Genomic DNA, 22,334 nt, shown 5'->3' with positions numbered 1-22,334 from the left:
CACACATATGTATGTCACTGTGACTCTTTCTCATACTATTTTAGTGTGTTAAATTTCATAGAATAATAGAAATTAACATTCAGAGGCATTTTAGAGATTACTTTTTTTTAACAATTTTATATCTTTAGAATGATTTTGGTAATAATTATATTTTGTTATTAGTTTGAAATTATAATTATACTTTATGAGCCATTTAACCTTGGGTGCATATATGAAAGAATTCTGGTATTTTCTGTCAGACATTAGCAGATATAACCTGTCTTCCAAATATTACTGTGCAAAGTAGAACTAAATATCACTGTGAAAATATAACCAGTGACCGTAAACAAACACTCCGGCTACATACCAGATAGTTGCTTTTCTGTTAATGTTAAAATACTATGAATTTGGAGAGGGAGGGGGCTTTGTGTGGAAATATAAGAGTAATACAAATTCAAATATAAATTTAGAACAATTTGAAAGTCTCTTGACTTTTTATAATTGAATATACACAGTGTGATCAAAAAATATGATTACTGTTTAAATAAAACAATTCATTACAGTAAAAGACACATTGCTATTAATCCCTCTCAGAATACCACCCCTTGCTTAGGACACACTTTTCCCATCATTCTTGCCACTTTCTGAAACAATTCTGGAAGTCCTCTTTCGTGAATGTCTTTCGTTGTGCTGTCGTGGCTGCCTCAATGTCCTGAATTGATTCAAAACGTTTACCTTTCATGGTCATTTTGACTTTTGGGGAAGAACCAGAAGTTGCACGGTGCCAGATCCAGTGAATAAGGTGGATGAGGACATGCCATAATGTTTTTGTTTGACAGAAATTGCTGTACAGAAGCGATGTGTGACATGGAGTCTTTCTGTTGTGATCAACAAATACAGTGAATGCTGCTGCAGAGTGCCGTCCAATGTAAAGGCAGGATCTTCAATATGGGAAGCAGGGCATCGAACCTTAGTAACAGTGTGTTGACAAATTTCATCTTTTTCAGTGCAGTCATTTGGGTGGGGGCTACAGCTGAGAGAAGGTGTGTTTTAAAGTGTGCCATAAACCATTCTCCATCATGACAACGCTCCGTGTCACACATCGCTTCTGGTATATGGCAATTTCTGTCAAATAAAACATTATGGTGTGCCCTCATTCACTTTATTCACCGGATCTGGCACAGTGCGACTTCTGGTTCATCCCCAAAGTCAAAATGATTCAAGACATCCAGGCAACGATGACAGTGCAACTAAAGACATTCACAAAAGAAGACTTTCAGAACTGCTTCGGAAAGTGGCACGAACGATGGGTAAGTATGTCCAAAGCAAGGGGGAGTATTTTGTGGGGGCTTAATGGCAATGTGTCTTTTACTGTAATACATTTTTTTTTAAATTTAAACATTCACTGTATTGTTTGATCACACCTTGTATATGCTAATTGCTAGTAAGGTATTTCAAGAATTATATTTGTTTTAAGTTGTTTGCATCATATATTTGTTTTAAGTTGTGTGTGTCTTACAGAAGTAATTTAATAAGATTTAGGCCATTGTGACTTACTAAAAATCATGAATGAATGTCTGCATAGCTCATTTATCTCTTGGAGAGGAAAACTCATTCAGCAATATTATTTACTCTTTAAATTTTTGTATAATAGAGCTAATCCTAAACTTCTAATATTTATTTATTGGTATATATTTAAGGGTTCCCTTTGACTAAGCTATGAATCATGCATACATAAAATTGAAAGACTGCTTTTGATTCTTGTTAATCAAATATTTCTCATTAATGGTAAACTATTATTTTAATGTTAATGTTTGGAGCATGATTAGTATGTTTTTATAGCCTCCTAAACTGATGAAATTAATGGTGGTGCTGTATAGTTTATCTGGACAAAGCAATGTAGTTAAAAATATGTCCAATCACTTGGTTACAAAAATGACACAAAATGAGAATCCCTTAAAGTCTTTTTAAAGTATAAATTTTTAGAATGTATTTTTATTTTTTAATGTTTCAGTTCTATTTTATTAAAAAAAGATTACATATATTTTACTTGTGACATTAGAATTACCGTAGCGAGAATTATTGTAATATTTGAAATAAAATACTGAATTGCTTAAGTCCATTGGTTTGAAACCCCAAGAAATTTGCTAACCAACACTTGGTAGACTCACGAACTTTTTCATGTTTTCTCATTATACATACAGTCTTAAATAGTTTATCTTCTAACTGATCAATAGTAAGTGCATTCAAAAAGCAAAACAACTATGCCTTTAAATAGAGAAGGGAATATTATAGGACTATGAATACATGTGATAAATGTTTTATTTAGTGTCATGTCACAGGACAAATAATCCATATGAGCATCAATGTTTGTTTCTGTCACTGCTCATTTTTATATTGGAATAAAAAGTGTATTTGGTAAAGTATATTACAAATATGCACACATATTTAAGTATTATAATGTACTTAAGCAGAATATGAATGTTTAAAGTCAAGATACTTCACATTTAAAAAAAATGCAAAACACATTCACATTTGCATTTTTAAAAAAATGCAAAAACATCCTGAACTACACACTGGAAATTGCAAATAGTATATAAAAATATGTCTACAGATTTTTCAAATAAAATGTTAATTAAAATATGAAGTACTCAAGGAAATACGAGCTGTTTCCTTCCAATATATACAATATAAAGATTGATGTATAAGGATATTCATATCAGTATTCAAATCAGTATTAAGAGAATTAAAATCAATTGAATGATATGCTTATTATTCAATTGGTTAAATAAATTAAGGGAATGGTTAAATAAATTGAAGGCACACATATTGTGAGACATCATGCAATAATTAAAACTGTTTCTGAAAAATATTTGATGATATAAGAAAACATTCATGATAATTTTAAATAAAAGAAGTAGGGGGAGAACTGTGATATAATTTTGTTTTAAAATATACATGTAATATATATGTATATATACATGTATATTATATAAAAGGAGGCAAATTTTGGTAGTATTAATGAATGTGTTAATGTTTCAATCACAGCTTTGACTTAATACAAATTGTGTGCTTCTGGGCAAATTACATATTAGCTTTTCCAGATTTACTTTCTCCCATGTAAGATGTGAATATTAACTAATTTGCCAGATTATTTTAAGGATTAGAAATAATATGTAAAACACCTAGTATATAACTGGTACTTAGTAAGTTGTAGCTAATATTATTTTAATATTTTTATCTTTATGAAATTCTTAAACCTTTGATTATGTCAAAAGTCTTCAGAAGATTTTGTTCTGTTTAGCTTTTAATTAAAATTAATGGTTTGCTATTAATAGATCTTAAAAAGGAAATAAACAGGAAAGTGAAAGAAAAAAACTGGAAACAAAGGATTAGATGATGAGAAAAATTACTGTTAAGGTATATGTATTTATTGTTCCTAGTGCATTTTTTTTTAAATGTAATCCTAAACATAAAAGAATAGGATACAAAGGATTTGGACTTTAATCTAAGATATACCTATGATAAACCTTCATGTAAACTGTTATAATAGCATGAAACCTGTTTCTTTTGCCTCCCTGATGGTTGTTACATGATGTGAATACTGTCATTGTAATATAATCTCAGGAGAGTTTAAAACTGAGTTGTATCCTTTATTTTGATAAAATCTCAAATAGTTGAGACCCTTTTACTTTCCCCTCCTTTTTTGACATCACCATCACCATCGATACTGTTTTTATTAGGCACCTTATAGAAACTATACCAATGTCTTTAAAATTCAAACAAGAAGTGTTTATTGAGGGCCTCTTATGTACTAGGCACTGACTATATGTACATCAGCAAATAGATTTGGGATTTCAGACTTTTTTTTTTTTTGTCTGCAGTCTTTTCTCACATATACACATAATACACCATTGTAGTAGGTAGTGGTTAAATGCTCAGACTCTGAATTCAGACCTTTGTTCTAATCTTTTTACCACTCACTTTGTGTAAGTGATAGCTTCACTAAGCTTTGGCTAAAACCTACTTTATAAGTTGCTGTGACATTTAAGTGAGGTAATATTTTTGAAGTGCTTAACTCATAGAAGGCACTCAGTAAATGGTCATTATAATGATAAGATGATGATGTCACTGCCTTGTTTTCTCAAGACTTTTTCATCTAGTAGGGGCATATTCAAAGTGTACCTACTAATATAAATAACTAGTTGTTTATATATGGTTTGTTTCAGAAACTATTGATATGTATTTCTTTTTAAAAAGCAGATTAAAAGTATTTTTATTTCATTTAATCTCCTGCAGTTTTCCTTGATTTGCATATTTAATCTTATTTAGAAAGTTTGAAAGTATGAAAATGATTTTTTTTAAATATCTACCAAAATGAAAATAAGAGAAAAATATATAATAAGTAGGTCTTTACTTAACAAAAGCTGAAATGACCAGCTCGTTTCCTTTTTATAAACATTGGAAAAAGTGTATCTCATAATAGCTGTTTAGGACGTTTTACTATGTTTTCATTCATTAAATTATATGTATGAATAATATTATTTGAAAATTATGAGCGTATATGACCTTCGAATGCTAGAGGATGTTGTAGAGAAGCACAGCAGAAACATTTATTCTTTGTTCTTTAGGTAAGTGTCTCTTCTAAATAAAATGATTAAACCACAAACTCTTCAAAATTAGTTTTATTAAATTGAATTTGATAGTGACAGAGGATCTTATGTCGCCTGATTTGCATCCACCAATTCTCTCTTAGTCAGTAACGTGGTTATAACTTTTAAAAATTACTTGTTCAATTAAACCTTTCATTTTTCCTGAACAGTCTTAGTGGGCATTGTCTAGTGTTTAATGTCTCTTAATTTTTATTCCTCTATTACATTTACAGTATACAGATGATGTTTAAATTTTGCAGAGTATTTAAATAGTTTTTATAAGTTATTTTTGTGATATTTAAAATATTCGTTTCTTTAAAAACCTTATTTTCTTTTCTTAAATGCTCACTTTAGAGTCTCTGCTTTATATGTTAGTTATTTTTCTTTCTTGCATGTCATCCATTAAAGATTAGCTGTGGAAGGTTGGAGCATGGAGAGATTATGAATGACAGAACAACTCCTGTAGAATAATAATCAGTTTTTAGTATTTAATGCTGTTTGACTTTTGCAGACACATTTCTTATTAACCTTTGGTACAAAGAGAAATCCAGGTTCCTGATATCTCATGGAGAAGATGAATTTGAGATCCTCTTCCAATTAAACTGAAATAAGGCCAATATTGGGTTTTAGCCAAAAGAACTCCTTAGTTCCTAAGTCTTGTGTTTATAAACCTATCTATCTTTCTATCTTTCTACCTACCTACCTACCTACCTACCTACCTACCTACCTACCTACCTACTTATCTATCTATCTACTTACCTATATCTTAGTTACATTTTATGTATAATTGAGTTGTTAATGTATAATTTCTGTAGCTTACTATACTTATTCTGCAAGCATTTAACCTGCTTTATCTTTTAAACATATATTCTTTTCTACACAGCCAAATTTAGACTATTTTATAAATTAAAGCAATGTTGTCAAGCCTTTCTTATTACAGAGAATGTTAATTTGTTTTTGATAGGGAGAAGACGAGTTTAATTGTGATCGTCCAAAACATCAGAACATAGAATCCCTGAAATTTACTGTTTAAGTTTTTCTGTTCAGGTTAACATGTAAACGTTAAAAGTATAAATAGATAACCTACCATTATAGCAAATATATAATAAGACACTCCAACTAATTAACATGGAAAAATAAAAATGGTTGTGTAATAGAAGATGTTTATATTGATCTCTTATAAAAAATTATTTGCTTCCTATCCCATGTATCAGATGATGTTGACCACCTAACGCTTAAGAAGAATGAGTTAGTTACATATATCAGAATATACAATGTAACATAATCTTTACTTTTAAGAAATAATGCACATTGGAATCCCATTTTTCTGTGCATATATGGCATTAATAAAATGTGATAACCTTTACTATAATACTTAAATGCCTTAACAGTATTAAAATGAAGCATTACATCTATATATCTATATGTTTTAATTTCGAAGGAAAAAGGATTTTAAGACTCTGATGAGTGATTTCAGATAAAAAGGCCCATCTCTGTGAAATACATACTTAGAAATATTGATAGGAAGAGGTTGATTATAGTATCATCTTTGGCTGCAGAATCTCATGGGTATGAATCAGGGTTAATTACAATGAGTGCCAGGTCAGATAATGCTTGAGAGTAGATTATGGCCAGTGTTGTAACCTCTCTCCCTAGAAAAGTTTGTATTTTTCTGGAGAAAACAAAATAAACGTTCAGTAAACAGAGAAACCAGTATACATAACAATAACCAACAATTAGAAATATATTATTACGTTAGCATACTATTGAGTTTAGCATGAGATTAAGCATTTGAAAGCATCAAGTAATTATGGTATTTAAAACATAAAGATAACAAAATTTTTCAGAAATGATTCTTAAGACTTTTTTCATTTAATTCTAAAGAGGACATGCTTTTGGAAAAAGTTTAGGTAGTAGCAGGTATAATTCAAAGAATTTTCACATTAGTATCTATTAAAATTTAAAGTAGACACAGAAAATAAGTTAAATATCTCAAAATTATATTTCAAAAGTGCATAAAATAATACAAATTTTAAAATTTCAGGAATAACCTTATTTCTTTCACAGTAAAAATTCCAGCTCTAATGTCAGATATAGTAAATGTTTGAATGGAAATAGCATAATTTTGGAAAGTGTTCCTATGTAGTCTTTGAGTTATCTGTATAAATGTATGTAATAATTGAGGGTTTTGCAAAAATTCTTTTTATAATTTTGCTCCTTAAACTTATTTTGTATTATTTTCTGATTAATCTTGAGCAATTTCTACAATATTGGTAACTACAGCAAGTCCTTGACTATCGTGTTGTAATAACATTGATGAGATGCTATAGGATCTTAACTTTGCTGTATCTCAATTAGCCTGTGGTAAAATCGGTGTCATTCTATACATCCTTCGTTTTGCTTAAAGCTACAGAACCCATCAATGATGTTAAGTGAGGACTTACAAATTTATAGCAACTTTACAGGGGAAAAATTTAAAGCATATATTAAAGGAGTAAATGCTGACTTTTAATGTAGTAGTCATACTTCTAGTAACTTTCTAAGTGATTTGCTAAGTATGTACATATAAGATTTGTGTGCAAAGATGTTCATTACATTGTTGTTTATGTACTGAATAATTGGGAACAGTGTGATCTCTGATATTTGGAGCATCTTAGTTCAGTCAGATATGGCATGTCCAAATGACAAAATTCCATTCACTATTTTATATTTTTGAAGAATATAAGAACATATTCTGGTTATTTTAAATATATGCAGACCATTACAAAACTATGTAAAATATTTGTCTACACATGCTTACAAATGAGCCTGTGTTACTTTTTAATCAGTAAAAGTTATTTACATATAAAATGTTGAACATTTAGAAAAACATTACAGTCTCTTCTGTAAAAGAAGCTCTGACATAATAAGCTAAATTCAGCATGGTAAATGCAAAAAGTGGAAGCATCAAACTACTTAGAGTAGGTTGGTTAATTTTCTACTGGTGTGGGGCATTTGCCATCTGTGTTTAAATTCCTAATAACCAATTTATACAGAGAGAAATTACAAATTTTAATTAAAAGTCATAGTGTGATGTTTGTGGTTCTGGAGTATATATGTAGTGGTTTCATAAAACTATATTTGCAAGGAATCCATTTAAAGTCGTGTAAAGCACTAATAGTAGATATTCAGACACTCTGACATTCTGTTGTATGTAGCAAAGGCCTGTCTTTTACAAAGCCATTATCTATGTTTATTTGTTGCTTAGAATTTTAGAATGTGAGTTGTGGTCAATGATTAGTTTATGTGTTTCAGATTCAAATCCTAATGGTTTGTTTCTTTTTCCCTCTCTTTATGTTCTGCTTTTTCTATTTACATAACTTCATTGAGGATGTTAACAAACGGATTCTATTTCCTGGGAAATATCTATCCTCCAAATTATGTTATTTAGAGAATCATGATCCAGTGTTTAAACTAGAATGTTTTTCAATCTACTGTCTCACTTCTACTGTAATTTAAAAGTAGTTTGAGAAGTGTAGAGTACGATTTGTCAATAGACTTGGGTTCTACTAAGAAAATATGTACTCTATCTTGACTCAATAAACTCATACTTAGTACGTTCGTCTTCTTCATATTTACTCTTGCCTATATTAGAAAACAATTAGCTTACTAAACAAATCTGAGTATTTGATGGGGGCGGGGTGTGAGCCTCCCTGAATCTTTTTTGAATTTGACTAAGAATTATAGGATATTTGATAATCATGTTTAAAAATGGAGATATCCAAATATTATTGTAAACACCCAATGATTTGTTTTACCTACAATATAAGTATTTTACTTGGTTGGCTTACATAGTAGCTAATAATATTTGTTAATGTAATTTAACTGCTGTGAACCTTTACTGAACAAATATTGAAATTTATTCAAGTCAAAGAAAGAGAATCTCTAATGACTTTTGTTAAAGCTTCTATTTAATAGTTAAGAAGAAAAGTTTGTATGACATACGAGATGCAATTAACAGTAGATTTTACATTTAATAAAAAGAAAGAAGCATGCGTATTTGCTTTATTCATTCCATCATAATTTGCATTAGAGCTGTGGGTGTTTAATGAGCAAATTCCAACTAAAATGCTATATTGACTTTCTAGTGAACTTTGTAATAGTCATCTACCTTGGAAAAGCTCAGTGTTTACAATTAGGTTTTCTTTACTAAAAATGTTTGAGAGTTGCATATTGATCCTTTAAAAGTACTAAATTCTAGAAATAATCATGTTTTTCATAATCAAATTTTACATGAAACCTAATAGGTGTTCAAAATTATCATTCAGTAATACTTTCATTTTGGAAAAATTTGTTAGCATTTATAAGATGTGTAATGAGATTTTTGTATGTGTGTGTCTTATGGCATTTTAGATTTTAACCTTAGAATACTCAGAAGATACTGTCCTTTAAATACACACATTATTTACATCTTTAGAGTTGTTATAGCATTATAGAGGGAAAAAACAATATTTTCTCTTGATCACACAGGACCAAATAAGCTCTCGGTGTAAAATAGTTAGCTTTAAGCATTGAGATATCTAGACTTATTATTAAAAGCCCTTAATATTGCTGGCCTTACCTCTTTCACCAAACATTATTATATTTAAAGTGGAACACAGCTTACATTAAATGTCACTTTATAAAGATTTTATCACACTTTACACAAGTGATAGGAATCCTATTGGCATTTAAGGTTTAGTAATTAGTATTTTAACCTTTCCATATGCCAGAATATTTCAGGGTAAAACGATATACATGTTAATCTGTACTTAGATCACTGTTTATCATCATTTTTTCCATCCTATCTGACTTACAAATCAGAAGTGTTTTAAATGTAAAAATTTTAAAATATCTTAAAATGTTACCTTTTGTACAAACTGTTATGTCATGATAATATGCAGTATACAATATATAATGGGTTCTGAATAATTTTCCTTTTAGTCCCTGTTTATAATTTTTGCATGCCAATGAAAAAGGCTAACAAGTAAAGAATTTGAATATTTTTTTTACATACATAAGTGGTCCAAATTAATTAAAATCACAAGTTTTCATATGTCTAGAAATGAAACCAAACGGTGAGTCTGTGGGTTGAGGGTGGTGACAGCAGTGGCCTTATGGAGCTAATGTTTGTTGGGCATCCACTTTGTTCTACCAAGAGCTTTCTTATATTATCTCATTTATTTTTTCCCTCACAACCATAAATGTTGGTGTTAGATCCATTTTATACACCTGAACTGTGATCATAATCATTTAAAAAATACGCTCTATACAAAAGCAACTTGCCTATTTAGTGTGATAACACCTTGGAGCTGAATCAAAGTGCATGTTTTTCCTAATACACCATATTGCTTTCTCTAAGCTGGGATGAGTACCCTACCTCGAAAGAGACTGTATGCAATTCGAAGAGGAAAATAAAACTCATTATTGTGTACTGCATTTTGGGCAGAAGGTTCTTTCAAAATAGCATGATGTTTCACAGATTCAAGCAACCATGGATTGAAAATGTTCAAACAAAAAAATAATTACCAGAAAGTTCCACAAAGCAAACTTGAATTTGCCACACACCAAGTACTATGCTGAATCCATGCAAGCGAAGTGATATGTAGACTTACCCTGCTGTAGCCTATATGCAAATATAGGTCATATGCAAATACTGTGCCATTTTATATAAGGGACTTGAGCCCTGAGGATTTTGGTGTCCACAGGGGTCCTGGAACCTGCGGATATGAGGGATGACTGTAGTTGATTTATTCTCAGGGTTTGTTTCTTTTCTACTACTTATAACTTAGTACAAAATAATTGTCTTGATTAACTGTGTATTCATCTATGACAAATCCTAGCAGAAACCTAAGGTTTTATGAACTAAAAGAATATTTCAGACATCTAAATCTATTTTGTGCTTTGACAATATAAATAAAATTTGGATCAGTCATCCAGGTATTTTTGTCTATAACATTGTAGTGAAATTTTAAAAGTTATGGAAGATTTCAAGTAGAAATGACGCTTGAGAAATGACAATTTCAGATAACATCCGAGTTCCTTATCTAGCGCTGCCCGAATCTAGCTGATGCCACTGGATATGTGCAGTGCTGAGAGCTGCACAGCTGTGTCCTGCTTCCTCTTCCCTGATTCCATTTTCTTTCCTCTCCTTCCTCCAGCCTAGTGAGATAACTACTCTCCTGACTTTGGTGTTGATCATTTCCATGCTTGTTTTAATATTTTTACTACTTGTCTAATAATTGTCTAAATATCTACTAATATTTTTACTGTCTATCCATAAATAATAGAGTTGTCTTACTTTGCAATTTTTGCCAAAATGTTGTTATTGAGATTTGTCTATTTGTCCATAGTTAATTCTTGTTACATGCTGGATGATACTCCATTTTGATGTAAAGTGATTTATTTATTCTTTCTCCTGTTGTTGGGCATTTGGGTTATTTCTAAGTTTGCCATTATGTGATGCTGCAGCAAACATTTTTATACGTTTCCTTGTACGCATGTGCAAAAATTTCTCAAGGCTGCATATCAGTGGGGAAATTTCCCAGGTTATATGCCAGGTCCATCTTCAACTGTAGTAAACATTGCCAAATTATTCCTTGATGGTTGTAGAAAAATATACACTTATCTGTAGTATATGTGAGAGTTTCTTTTATTTCAGACACTCCAATATTTGTATTACTTTCCCTTTTAATTTTTGCTTTTAGGGGTATAAAATGGAATCTCAATTTTGCAGTAGCTTTTGAAAATAATGTTTTCTCGAGTGATTAGTTGATACTAATTCAGTTGGATGAAATAATAAAATTATTAAAAATAAAAAAAATTAAAAAAAATTATTTCTGCTTTTCATGTTTTTGCTAAAAGTATGCATTTCTTATTTTCTCTAATCAATTATGGATTGTATATTTTGATAGCTCTGGTTGAAGAAGTGCATTTTGCACAGAGGGAACGTGATGAAGCTATTATGTCTCGACTGCAATTAGCTAATGAGGAGAGAGATGAAGCAATTGCACGAGCCAGACATATGGAAATGTCTCTAAAAGTGTACGTATACATTTAAAACTATATATGACATAAGAAACATTTATAAAGTGCATGCATTATGTGGTGGTTCCATATTCAGAAATGTTACTGATTCTCGTATGCTACACTGGTCAATTCCATATCCCCACAGTCTTGCTAATACTTTTGGCATGTGGTAGTATTAATCATTTGTATGTCAGAGATAACAGTCACAAAATACAAAAAGAAAGAAATGCACAACACTCCCAGTTCAGTTACTTTCTTTAATTCTCCATAGTTCTGTTGTTGATGTCCTCACTCTACCTTCCTTTGTGACTCCTCTTCTCTCCTTATGATTAATACTTTCATGATTTATTTCAGCTATCTGGGTTCTTTCACTGCTCTCTGCTTAATGTGCTCATTTCTATTCTTCACTACATTTTACTACTTTTAGTTGTGGCTCTTAAACTTGAGTGACACTTGAAATAGAATGGAGTCTGAGACTCTACATTTTTAACAAGCAGCCCAAGTGATTCTGATGTCGGTAAATAATGGACCACAATTAGAGAAATAATGTCCTGGAGGTAAATACTTCTCCAGTTTTAATGTGTGCTCCAGTCACTTGGGGAATCTTGTTAAAATGCAGATTCTTGTTGAATAGGTGTAGAGTGAAGCCTGAGATTCTGCCTTATTCAAGCTCCCAGATGATGCGAATAATGCCAGTCTAAGGAATCCCCTTTGGGTAGAAAGGCCCTAGACCAATTAGGAGTGTTGCTTGTAAGATAGACAGAGTGTAGTCATCTAATATTTTATGATGATCCATCAGTATGTTTATTTGAGTGTTTGCTCTGCCCAGCATTGTGCGAGGCTCTGGGTGATCACAGTAAAGTACTCACTGAAACATGGTTCCTTAGGAAGACAACAGTCATTAAATAGTTAACATGACACATGACAGTATTCAAGTTGTGATTAAGTAAAGTGGTTTGTTTTTTGTTTAATGGCTGGTTTTTTTTTTTTTTGGAAGATTGATGGAGACTCATAAAGCATTCAACTCACTGAAAAATGGGAATAAAGGAGCAAACAATTTTACCTCCATTTTATACTGCCTACTCCCAAATAACTGTCTTTATCAATAGGGAAACATCGTTCCAAACATTTCTCTGTGCTTATATACTTAAAAACTATTATCTGGCAGGAAGGATGGTTGCTTGAGTAGATGCATACATAGAATTAATTTGGTAAAACTCAAATCATTCTCTCCATGCTGCTTTATTTCAGAGACATTGTAGCATAGCAGTTAGGAGCACAGATTTCAGAGCCAGGAATCTATGTTTGAATCTTGGCTCTGTCACTTGCAAGCTGTACAGCCATGGACAAATTACTCAGAGTCTCTGGGACTCAGGGTTTTGTTTTTTTGGGTGTGTGTGTGTGTGTTTGTGTGTGTGTTTTGGTCTATAAAACGGTTAAATAGTGCCTATTTTACACAAGTTGTTATGAGGACTAAATGATTTAATAAATATTGAAAAGTACCTGGCTCGTAGCAAATGCTGTATAAGTAGTATTACTTGAATTTAAGAGTGATAATTGAAGTAAAACTGAAGAAATTTTTGAACTTTGTGCAATGTTTTTTCTCAGTAAGATGGGGAATTATCCCCAAAGAGCCACCTAAGTTTAAGAAAAAAGACTGAAAAACATTAAGGTTTTGGAATTGTCTATTTTTTTTTTCCAATTTTTAGAAACATTCAGTGTTTCAGTTGAGCAATATCATTTAACTCTCAACTATAAAATAACTTTTTTCTTTATAAATTCTACTTTGAAAATATTTGTAAAAGTTGTAATAGATTCTATAGGTAAAGTGGCACCCTGTTTAATCTTAATCGTTAAATGGATTGAATAGTCATTACTGGAACTTTTATAATACATGGCATTTTTACACCTGAGTTCTTTATTGTGGGGAATTCCTGGGTAACATAATTTCATTTTCAAACAGTTTTTTGAGGAAGAGCTCATATTCTCTGATTTAACAAGCTTCAGACTGGCTGACTTGGTGTTATCTTTATACTGTGGTTATGAATAGAATTCTTGGGTTAAGTCTTTTTTCATTCTAAACATTGTAAAACTGTTACTCTCTTTTCTGACATTGAGTGTGGCTGAAAAGAAGTCTGAGGTCAATCAGATTCTTTTTTCTCCCCGGGTGTTTTTATTTTCGTTTATTTTTTATTATAATTTATTAGAGTGACAGTGGTTAATAAAGTTACGTAGGTTTCAAGAGTACAATTCTGTAATACATCATCTATATATCACATTGTGTGCTCACCACCCACAGTTAGTTCTTCCATCACCATACATTTGACCCCTTTTACCCTCATCTATCACCCCCCTCCCACCCTTTCCTTCTGGTAACCACTAAACTATTGTCTGTGTCTATGAATGTTTGTTTCTTTAATTGTTTGTCTTGTTCCTGTGTGGGTTTTTTCTTTTTTTTTTCCTGCTTGGATATCTGAAGGATTCTTTCTTCATTGAAGTAATAGAACGTAATCAGGATGTTTGTGTTGAATAATCTGTAATACTTTTGGAACCACAGCATACCTTTCTGAGGACTATTTGATTCTTCCTTTATTTCATGGAATTTTTAGGTTTGAGATTTTCTGTTCTATTTTTTAGATTTTCTATGTTAGAGACTACAGTTAATTTTACATTAGGGTACTTTTGTCTTTGTTATCTGTTCAATAATTATTTCAATCCCTGTCGTTTTCTCTGCATTCACTGTGATAATCTGAAAACTTTCCTGTTATGTTAGTAAGTCCAATTTTCACTATTCTCTTCCCTGTTCTTTCTAGTTCATTTATTAAATTGTTTGTTTGTTTGTTTGTTTATGGTTCTCAACTGTTTCCTTAAGTTTTCAGTTTGCCCTTTTTTCACACTTTGTTTTTGCATCATCTCTTTGAACTTTGTTTTATTGAATCCACGTTCTTGTTATGTTCTTCTGATCTGCCAACCACTGGTGGAAAACCTTTCTTCTTTCCCTTGGTTTTGTTACCTTTTATATTATGATCTTTATCTCTTCTCCATGGTGTTTTGTCATGTGTTTGTGGTGTATTCATAGTTGACATATCATTTTTCTTCATCTTGCTCATGCTTAAATGGTCAAGAACTTTTCTTTGTTCCAATATGGTATAAGTGAATTTTCCTTGATAAACATTTTTTGAAACCTATTCTCCTTCTCCTCTGAGCTGTAATTTCTTTGCTAGGTATTGCTTTTTGGCCACCTCTCTATATAGCCTTATCACAGTGGAGTGGGAATAGAGTTTGGGAAAACCTCTCTAGGGCTGTGTGCCCCTTTTGGAAGTTCTGTTCTCTGCTTATTGGGTTTTGTCCGGTGTCTTGCACTGCACCCAGGGTTCACTTTATCTGGTCTTCTGTATCCCCTAATTCATTGGAGTATTACGTTTGGCATTTTATTTGTTCCACCAGTATAGTAGAAAATGGCCAGCCCTAATGAATCTTGCTTCCTCTGTAAAGATTTTTCAATAAAGATCCATACGTTCTCTGTAAAGATCTAGGCTTCTACTCAGATAGGATTTCCTTTACTTTTCTTTGGACTGTCCACCCAACTCATTGGTGTCTCAGGTTATTTCCAAGTGGTATGGAAAATTAGTGAAAAATTCTCAGGAATTGGTGAGCTGTCTTTTCTCAATACCTGTTTTAATGTGTAAAAAAAGTTAAGTAAACCTGGCCAAAATCATCATTTCTCCATGCTTTACCCTCTCCTTACTTAAAAAAATTAGTACATGATATCCTACTTCTTTTCCTGTTGGGTTAATTTTTATCTTTTGTTCATGTGGTTTTATGATGGGGTAAACAGATTTCTGTGTTCAATTTTCACTCCACCTTTAGTTGGGCTTTTTTTCCCCCCAGTAAACATTTTTTAGAATACTTTCAGATTTACAAAAAGTTAGGAAGATAGTACAGGAAATTCCCATATAATCCTCACCCAGTTTCCCTTACTGTTAACGTGTTACACTGCCATGGTGTACATGGTACAGGAGAGAAAGCAACATTGTTGCATAACTACTAACTAAATTCCACCTTTTCTTCAGATTTCACTAATTTTTCTGTGATACCATTTTTATGTTCCAAGATCCCATCCAGGGTGCCATATACACTTAATTGCTTTGTCTTCTTTACGTACTCGATGACATTTTCTCAGACTTCCCTTGTTTTTGATGACCTTGACAGTTTCCAGGAGTACTGATCAGGTATTTTACAGTATGTCTCTCAATTGGGGTTTTTCTGAAGTTTTTCTCATGGTTAGACTGAGGTATTTATTGGTTTTGGGGACAAAGAGTACAGGAATGAAGTGCCATTCTCATCACATCACTTCAAGATTATATGCTGTCGACGTGACTTAACCAACATGCCAATTTTGATCACCCGTCCAAGGCAGTGCTTGCCATGTTTCTCCACTGTGAAGTTACTTTCCCACATTTCTCTTTCATACCCTACTCTTTAAAGCAAATAACTTAAGTGCTGTCCATATTCAAGGAAGGAGGGTAGGGGTGGACTGGAGGTCAACTGAGTTCCTTCTCCCTTAAGGGAGAATATCTACGTAAGTTATTTGTAATTCTTCAGTACAAGAGATCTGTCTCTTCTCCTTCACTTATTTATTTAGTTATTTATTTATGTCAGTATGGACTCATTAATATTCACATAATACTTTGGGTTATAATCTAATACTATGTTATTTATTTTGTTGCTGGAGTATTCCATTTTTGGCCATTGGAGACTCTTTCAGTTGGTTCCTATATCCCTTTGACATGCCCTCATGCTTTTGATTTTTGAATACTTTTTTTCTTTCTGGCACTAAAAGATGCTCCCGGGTAATGTTTTATAGGGATGTGTTGAGATATGCCCCACCCCTAGAATTACCCATTCCTCAAAGGAGCCCTGGTTCCTTTTATTGGAAAATGGTATTAGAAACCAAGATCCAGATGCCATGTGTGCTCATTGTTGCTGGGTGTGACTACCTCTAGTCCTAATCAGGAGACAGAGCTAGGAAATACATGTATATGTACTAACTATAATGTATACACACCTATCTGTAATTATGTATCTATCCATCTTCATTAAGCTAAACCTGAATTCATACTAATGTCTCTGATTCTAATCCAGTACCACATATTTCATTCTACCTTTCCTTTTTTCTTATAAGGAAATAATTTTCTTTATAATTTCCTCTCCAACAGTAAGAAAACTGGCTCCCACCCCACACCATCCGTTTACTTATTTGTTCTACACCGGTATACATTATAACTTTCAGAATCATTAACCTACACCTCCATGAAAAACAACTTTACCAAACAGGTTGTACTGTTCGTGTTTCCCTTTAGTCCAGTCTTATAGTTTTCAGTCAAAATACCACTTTCCAAAGTTACTTGGATTGGCTCTTCTATGTCTTTTAACTCCATAAGTGAGGTTATGCCATATATTTGTAATGTAATCAGGCACTTTTCACGTCTGAATTCTATCCTGGGATCCTCTGATCTCCTGGTGATTCTATTTTTTAAAAAAATTTTTGGCAATTTTGGAAAAAGTTGCTATAAGCATTTGAGTACAGGTTTTTTATGGACACGTTTTCAAATCAGTTGGTTAAACCTAGTAGCATGATTGGTAGGGCATATGTTAAATCTATGCTAATTTTGGAAGAAATTTTTGGAAGAAACCTCCAAGTTCTTCCAAAACTTGGAAGTGGCTGTACCATTTTGCATTCCCACCAGCAGTGAATCAGAGTTCTTGTTACTCTCCATCCTTACAAGAACTTGGAGCAGTTGTTTTGTTTTGTTTTTTGTTTTAGATGTCAGTTTTTCTTTAGTGACAAGTGATATTGAGTGTCTTTTTATATGTTTATTTGTCATCTCTGTATCTTCTTTGTTAAAGTGTCTATTTTTACATGTTTATTTGTCATCTCCATATCTTGCTTATTAAAGTGTCTATTTAAATAAAGTTCAGATATTTGACCAGTTTTTCAAATTGGGTTGTTTGTTTTCTTCTTGTTAATTTTAAGATGTCTTCATGTATTCTGGATGTCCTTTATCAGATATGTGGTTTTCAAATATTTTCTTACAGTCTGTTTTTGTTTTTTTTAATTTCTCTTAACAGTGTGTTTAGCAGGACATAACTTTTAAATATTGAGAAAATCTAATTTAGTGATTTCTTTTTTCTTTCATGGATTTTATTGAAGCTAAAACTCATTGATTGCCAGAGTAAGGTCATGTAGATTTTTCTTCTGTGTTTTCTTCTAAAAGTTTTAAATGTTATATTTTACATTGAGGTATGTGATCCATTTTGAGTTAATTTTTGTGTAAGGTATGTGGTACTTGTGGAGGTATTTTTTGTTTTGGGTTTTTGTGTGTGGACACTCATTTTTTCCAGCACCATTTGTTGAAAAAGCTATCATTTCTCCATTAAATTTCCTTTGTAGCTATGTCAAAAATCAGTTGACTATATTTGTGTGGGTTAATTTCTGGACTTTCTATTTCGTTCCATTGATCTATATGTCTGTCCCTTTGCCAGTACCACATGGTCCTGATTACTGAATCATCATAGTAAGTTTTGAAATCGGATAGTGTCAGTTGTCTAATTTTGCTCATTTATTATAGAATAGTTTTGGCTATTCTAGTACCAGTCCCTTTTTAAATCGGTTTGCTTGTATCTACAGAAACATTTGCTGGGACTAAATGTTTTTAAATATACTTTTCAAAGTAGATACCTTTTTTCTTATTTCAGTAATGCTTCACTTATAACTTGATAACCCTTCTTTGGGAATTTGCAGATACTGTTACATTCACTTTATCATCTGCTACACAGTACTATATTTATATGTAATTTATGACCATAAATCTTGTTACCAAGATTGACCACCAATTTTATTTATGAAATTTGCTTCTAAATAGATTTTACTGCTTTTCAAAAATCAAAAGGTAATAAACCTGGTTTATATACAATCATGACTCCTTGAGGTAGGTGATATTCATGCTTTTTAAATGAAAATACTTCAAGTGGTTGATGACTTTCCCAAAGAGTCAAAGTCAGTTACACATTATAGGATTTGTGTATCTCAGTTTTGCACAGCCAACTCAAATTTAGCATATCCAAAATGGAGTTTATAATTTATTAATTCATTCTTAAAACTGTGTCCTCCTTAATCCCCTATCCTAATCAGTGGCACAAGCGTCTGCAAACATATCGAAACCAAATCTTCTTTCTCAGAACTCCGATTAAATTTGTCTCTTAGTTTTGTTCATTCTATCTGTAATTGATGTATCTAAATTGAGCCTGTCCTTCTCTAATGTTTTTTACATTTGTACATCTGCTTGTTATAGTTTTTATTAGAATATATTAAAATTAGGATTCCTTAAGGCAGAGCTGTTTTCATTTTGTTCTTTGTGGCATTCGTATTAAGGGGAAAATGGGGAAGGGAGAAAAGGGAAACATTCAGTCCCAAGCCTTTTCTTTCAGTTAATTAATCCATTCACGAAATATTTATTGAATATATACCATGTGTCAGGTATAGTTCTATTTGCTCAGAACACGGCATTATGATCCCAGCTTAGTAGATAGACGTTAAGTAAATAATTACATAAACACCTAAAATAATATTAACTGATACGAAGAATTATTGGTTCCTAGGAACAATTTATAGTCACCTCTTACTGTGTTATAATCTAGGGATACAGGTGGAGAGATCAGGAAGAACTATATATAAGAAGTAAGAATAACAACAAAGACTAATATGTCAGCATCTTTTTCGATGACACTGTGGAGATTTCTCTCTACTCAGCTGAAGCCTATAGGTTCTGAACTTTCAATAGTGCATTTTAGACTAAATCCTTGTTAAGACAGAATCAGTTTATAACTGAGCTTCGCTTGATGGGAGGGCACATTTGGAGGCACTTGAGTATAGGTTGAAATTATATATATATAGATTATTTCACATATCTTTTTGTTCTAACTCCCTATTTTTTGCTTCCTATAATCTTCAAATTCCTATCTTCTTTTTCTCTTGGCTGCTGCTGATCTACTTTGCATCTTTCTGTTTAATGTATCTAATGTTCTTTTGTTACTCTGCCACTTCTCTGCCTTCCCTTACCCCTTGAATCTTCAATGCTTTTATTCTCTTTTACTTTTATCTAACACTAGGAAAAAAGTAAAAAGGATTCAAGTTAAAATGACTTACATACACATGCGAAAATAAACAAGTTTGTATATGTGTATTCTAACTTTTGAGATCATGATATTTTTTTTCAGTCTCTGTTATTGTTAGTGTATTTTTTTAACATGTTAAGGATGGCACTGTACAAAAATGAGACTTAGAGAATAAAACAAAGAATTCAGAATTTTCTGATTAGCTGATCAGTAATTCTATCATTTGAGGTCAAAAATTAGCTTCTTCCCATTGAACAGGTGAATGACTATAGGTTTAGAAAGGAAAGACATGATATTGAGTGATTTAGGGATAAATCAAGAAATGTGACATTTCAGGCATGGGTCTTTTCACTTAGACTGCAAGGCTGTCAGTCAGAATTTGCATGGTATAGGAAATCAATTGAAACTTGAGCCCATAGACATTTACTTCAGCAAAATTCTTACTAATTATCATGACTATGTCTAGTTAGACTGTTGTAGGCATAAATTAGAGTTTACAAAAGGTTGAAATTCTTTTGTATAATTGTGAATCTCATTAATGATATATGTAAGTTATATTATAGTTTCTCAGTTATATTTCATATAACACTGTTTAATTCTTTATTAAACCAGTAAAGCTTTATATGATGTATATGCTGTTAGTAAACCTTAAACCTAAAAAGTCAGTTTTATGGAAAATTGAATGCCTTGTATAGCTGTTTTAAATTGTTCTCTTTCTCTAAAGGTCGATTTTTTGGTCTAATTTTTATGTTTTCTTAAGTAATAAAGTAAGTGATATACTTATTGTAGGACTGAATTTAACTTGCTGAAAACAACTTTTTTTTATGTGATTAATCTTTAACTAGATATTGAATGATCCAGCTCAGAAAAATATGTCAGATGTAATGAATTGACACTTACAGTGTATTAACATCAAAGATCTGATCTCATTTTTCAATGCTCTATATCAGTGATCAGCAAAGAAGGACCTGTGGTGCAAATGCAGCCTCCCACCTGTTTTTGTAAAGTTTTATTGGAACACAGCCACACCTGTTCATGCACATATTACCTATGGATGTTTTTATGCTACAAAGGCTAAGAGTTAATTAGCTGTGAGAGAGAGCATATGGCAAAGCCTGAAATAGTATATGACCCTTTACAGAAAAAGTTTGCTAATCCCTGCTCTATATGGTCTAGTTGAGACTAAATTATGATGAAGTTGATCTTTGATATGGGTACATCTACTTCCTGAGACTTTTAAAGGAATGCAAGTAGAGAAATACAAGTATTGGCTTTTTCTCTTTCCAGATTCCTGTTTGTATTGAAAGTTACTGTGTAAATTTTCAAATTTCAAATTAACTATTGGTTCATTTTTATTAGTTTTATTTTCCTCTTAATGACCATTTATCACTATATTTCCTTCAATCATAAAGTATAATCATGAAGCAAAATTGAGATCCAAATACTAAGTGGTTGATTTGGTTCACGCATGCCCTGCACATCAGACCTGGCACACTTACCAGACGTGATTCAAATTCATCATCAAAACGTTAAATCACTATATATTATGTACTCTTAAAGGCAATCTTATACATTATTTGTAGTCGTAATGTTAAATTTATGTGCCAAGGATTTAGTATCACCTTTGATAAGAAACTTTGATTTTAATTTTTAAAAACTTGTAGTTGTTAGTAGGGAATTTTAATATTAGACTAAATTAAATCATCTTAACCATATCCTGTTGAAAGATCTTAATTTAAAATATTGAAACTCTGCCTCTGTTAAAGTAATAATTCTTCACATTGCATTGCCTGAAAAAACAAGTATTACATAGAAATTCCATATACTTTTTGTTGTGTTGATTGTTTGGAATATACATGTTAGGTAACCTACCTACACTGTTATTTTCTTTCTGATTATATTCTTTGAAACATAAAGGGAGTTTTATAACCTTGAGAACTAAATTTTTCTTTGCAAAAGTTCCCAGTAATCTACCAATCTGTTTAATTTTCTTGTATCTTTTCACATTTTAAATGATCAAGTTTAATAAATTAATTATGGAGTGTATAAAAATTTAAACTGAATCTTCTTTGGCAATTACCATAATCAACTCTTACTCTGATTTCCTTGAAAAAAGAACATTAATGTAAATATTTCTCACCACATATAGCTTCCTTTAAAATCATAATTAGCCAACCGGTAACTGATTTTTAAATGCCACTGATGTTCTTTAGACACTTTTATATGATCATAAGTAAGTGTAAAAATTTAATCATCTTACACTTTGCCACCATGTTTTTTAATTGAGTAAAAAAGAAGTGATTATCTTCACAGTTCTTGTAGAATAAGCTGTTATGAAGCAGGATATTTGAAAACTGTTGATTTATTTTGAGAGGGAAAAGAGAAAATGTGAGAGTGTTTGCCTTTGTTGAAATGTTAATCCAAATGGAGTTTAGTAGTTTGAAATACATAAATTTATATAATTTAAAATTATATAAT

General features: G+C 31.7%; 1 protein-coding gene across 9 annotated transcripts in view; it reads left to right on the top strand.

Moving 5' to 3' along the window:
* The window catches only part of MIPOL1 (mirror-image polydactyly 1), a 256,929-nt gene that overhangs the window by 65,311 nt on the left and 169,284 nt on the right, over nucleotides 1–22,334 (top strand). For all 9 annotated transcript variants that reach the window (XM_081047457.1, XM_081047463.1, XM_081047456.1 and 6 more), the window contains one exon: nucleotides 11,564–11,693. In XM_081047457.1, coding sequence (XP_080903583.1) covers nucleotides 11,564–11,693 — 130 coding nt within the window. The remainder of the gene's footprint in view (nucleotides 1–11,563; nucleotides 11,694–22,334) is intronic.

The sequence above is a fragment of the Rhinolophus hipposideros genome (assembly GCF_964194185.1).
Source record: "Rhinolophus hipposideros genome assembly, chromosome: 5".
Lineage (NCBI taxonomy): Eukaryota > Metazoa > Chordata > Mammalia > Chiroptera > Rhinolophidae > Rhinolophus > Rhinolophus hipposideros.
The sequence above is the reverse complement of the archived record's forward strand: the minus strand, read 5'-3'. Positions and strand labels throughout refer to the sequence as shown.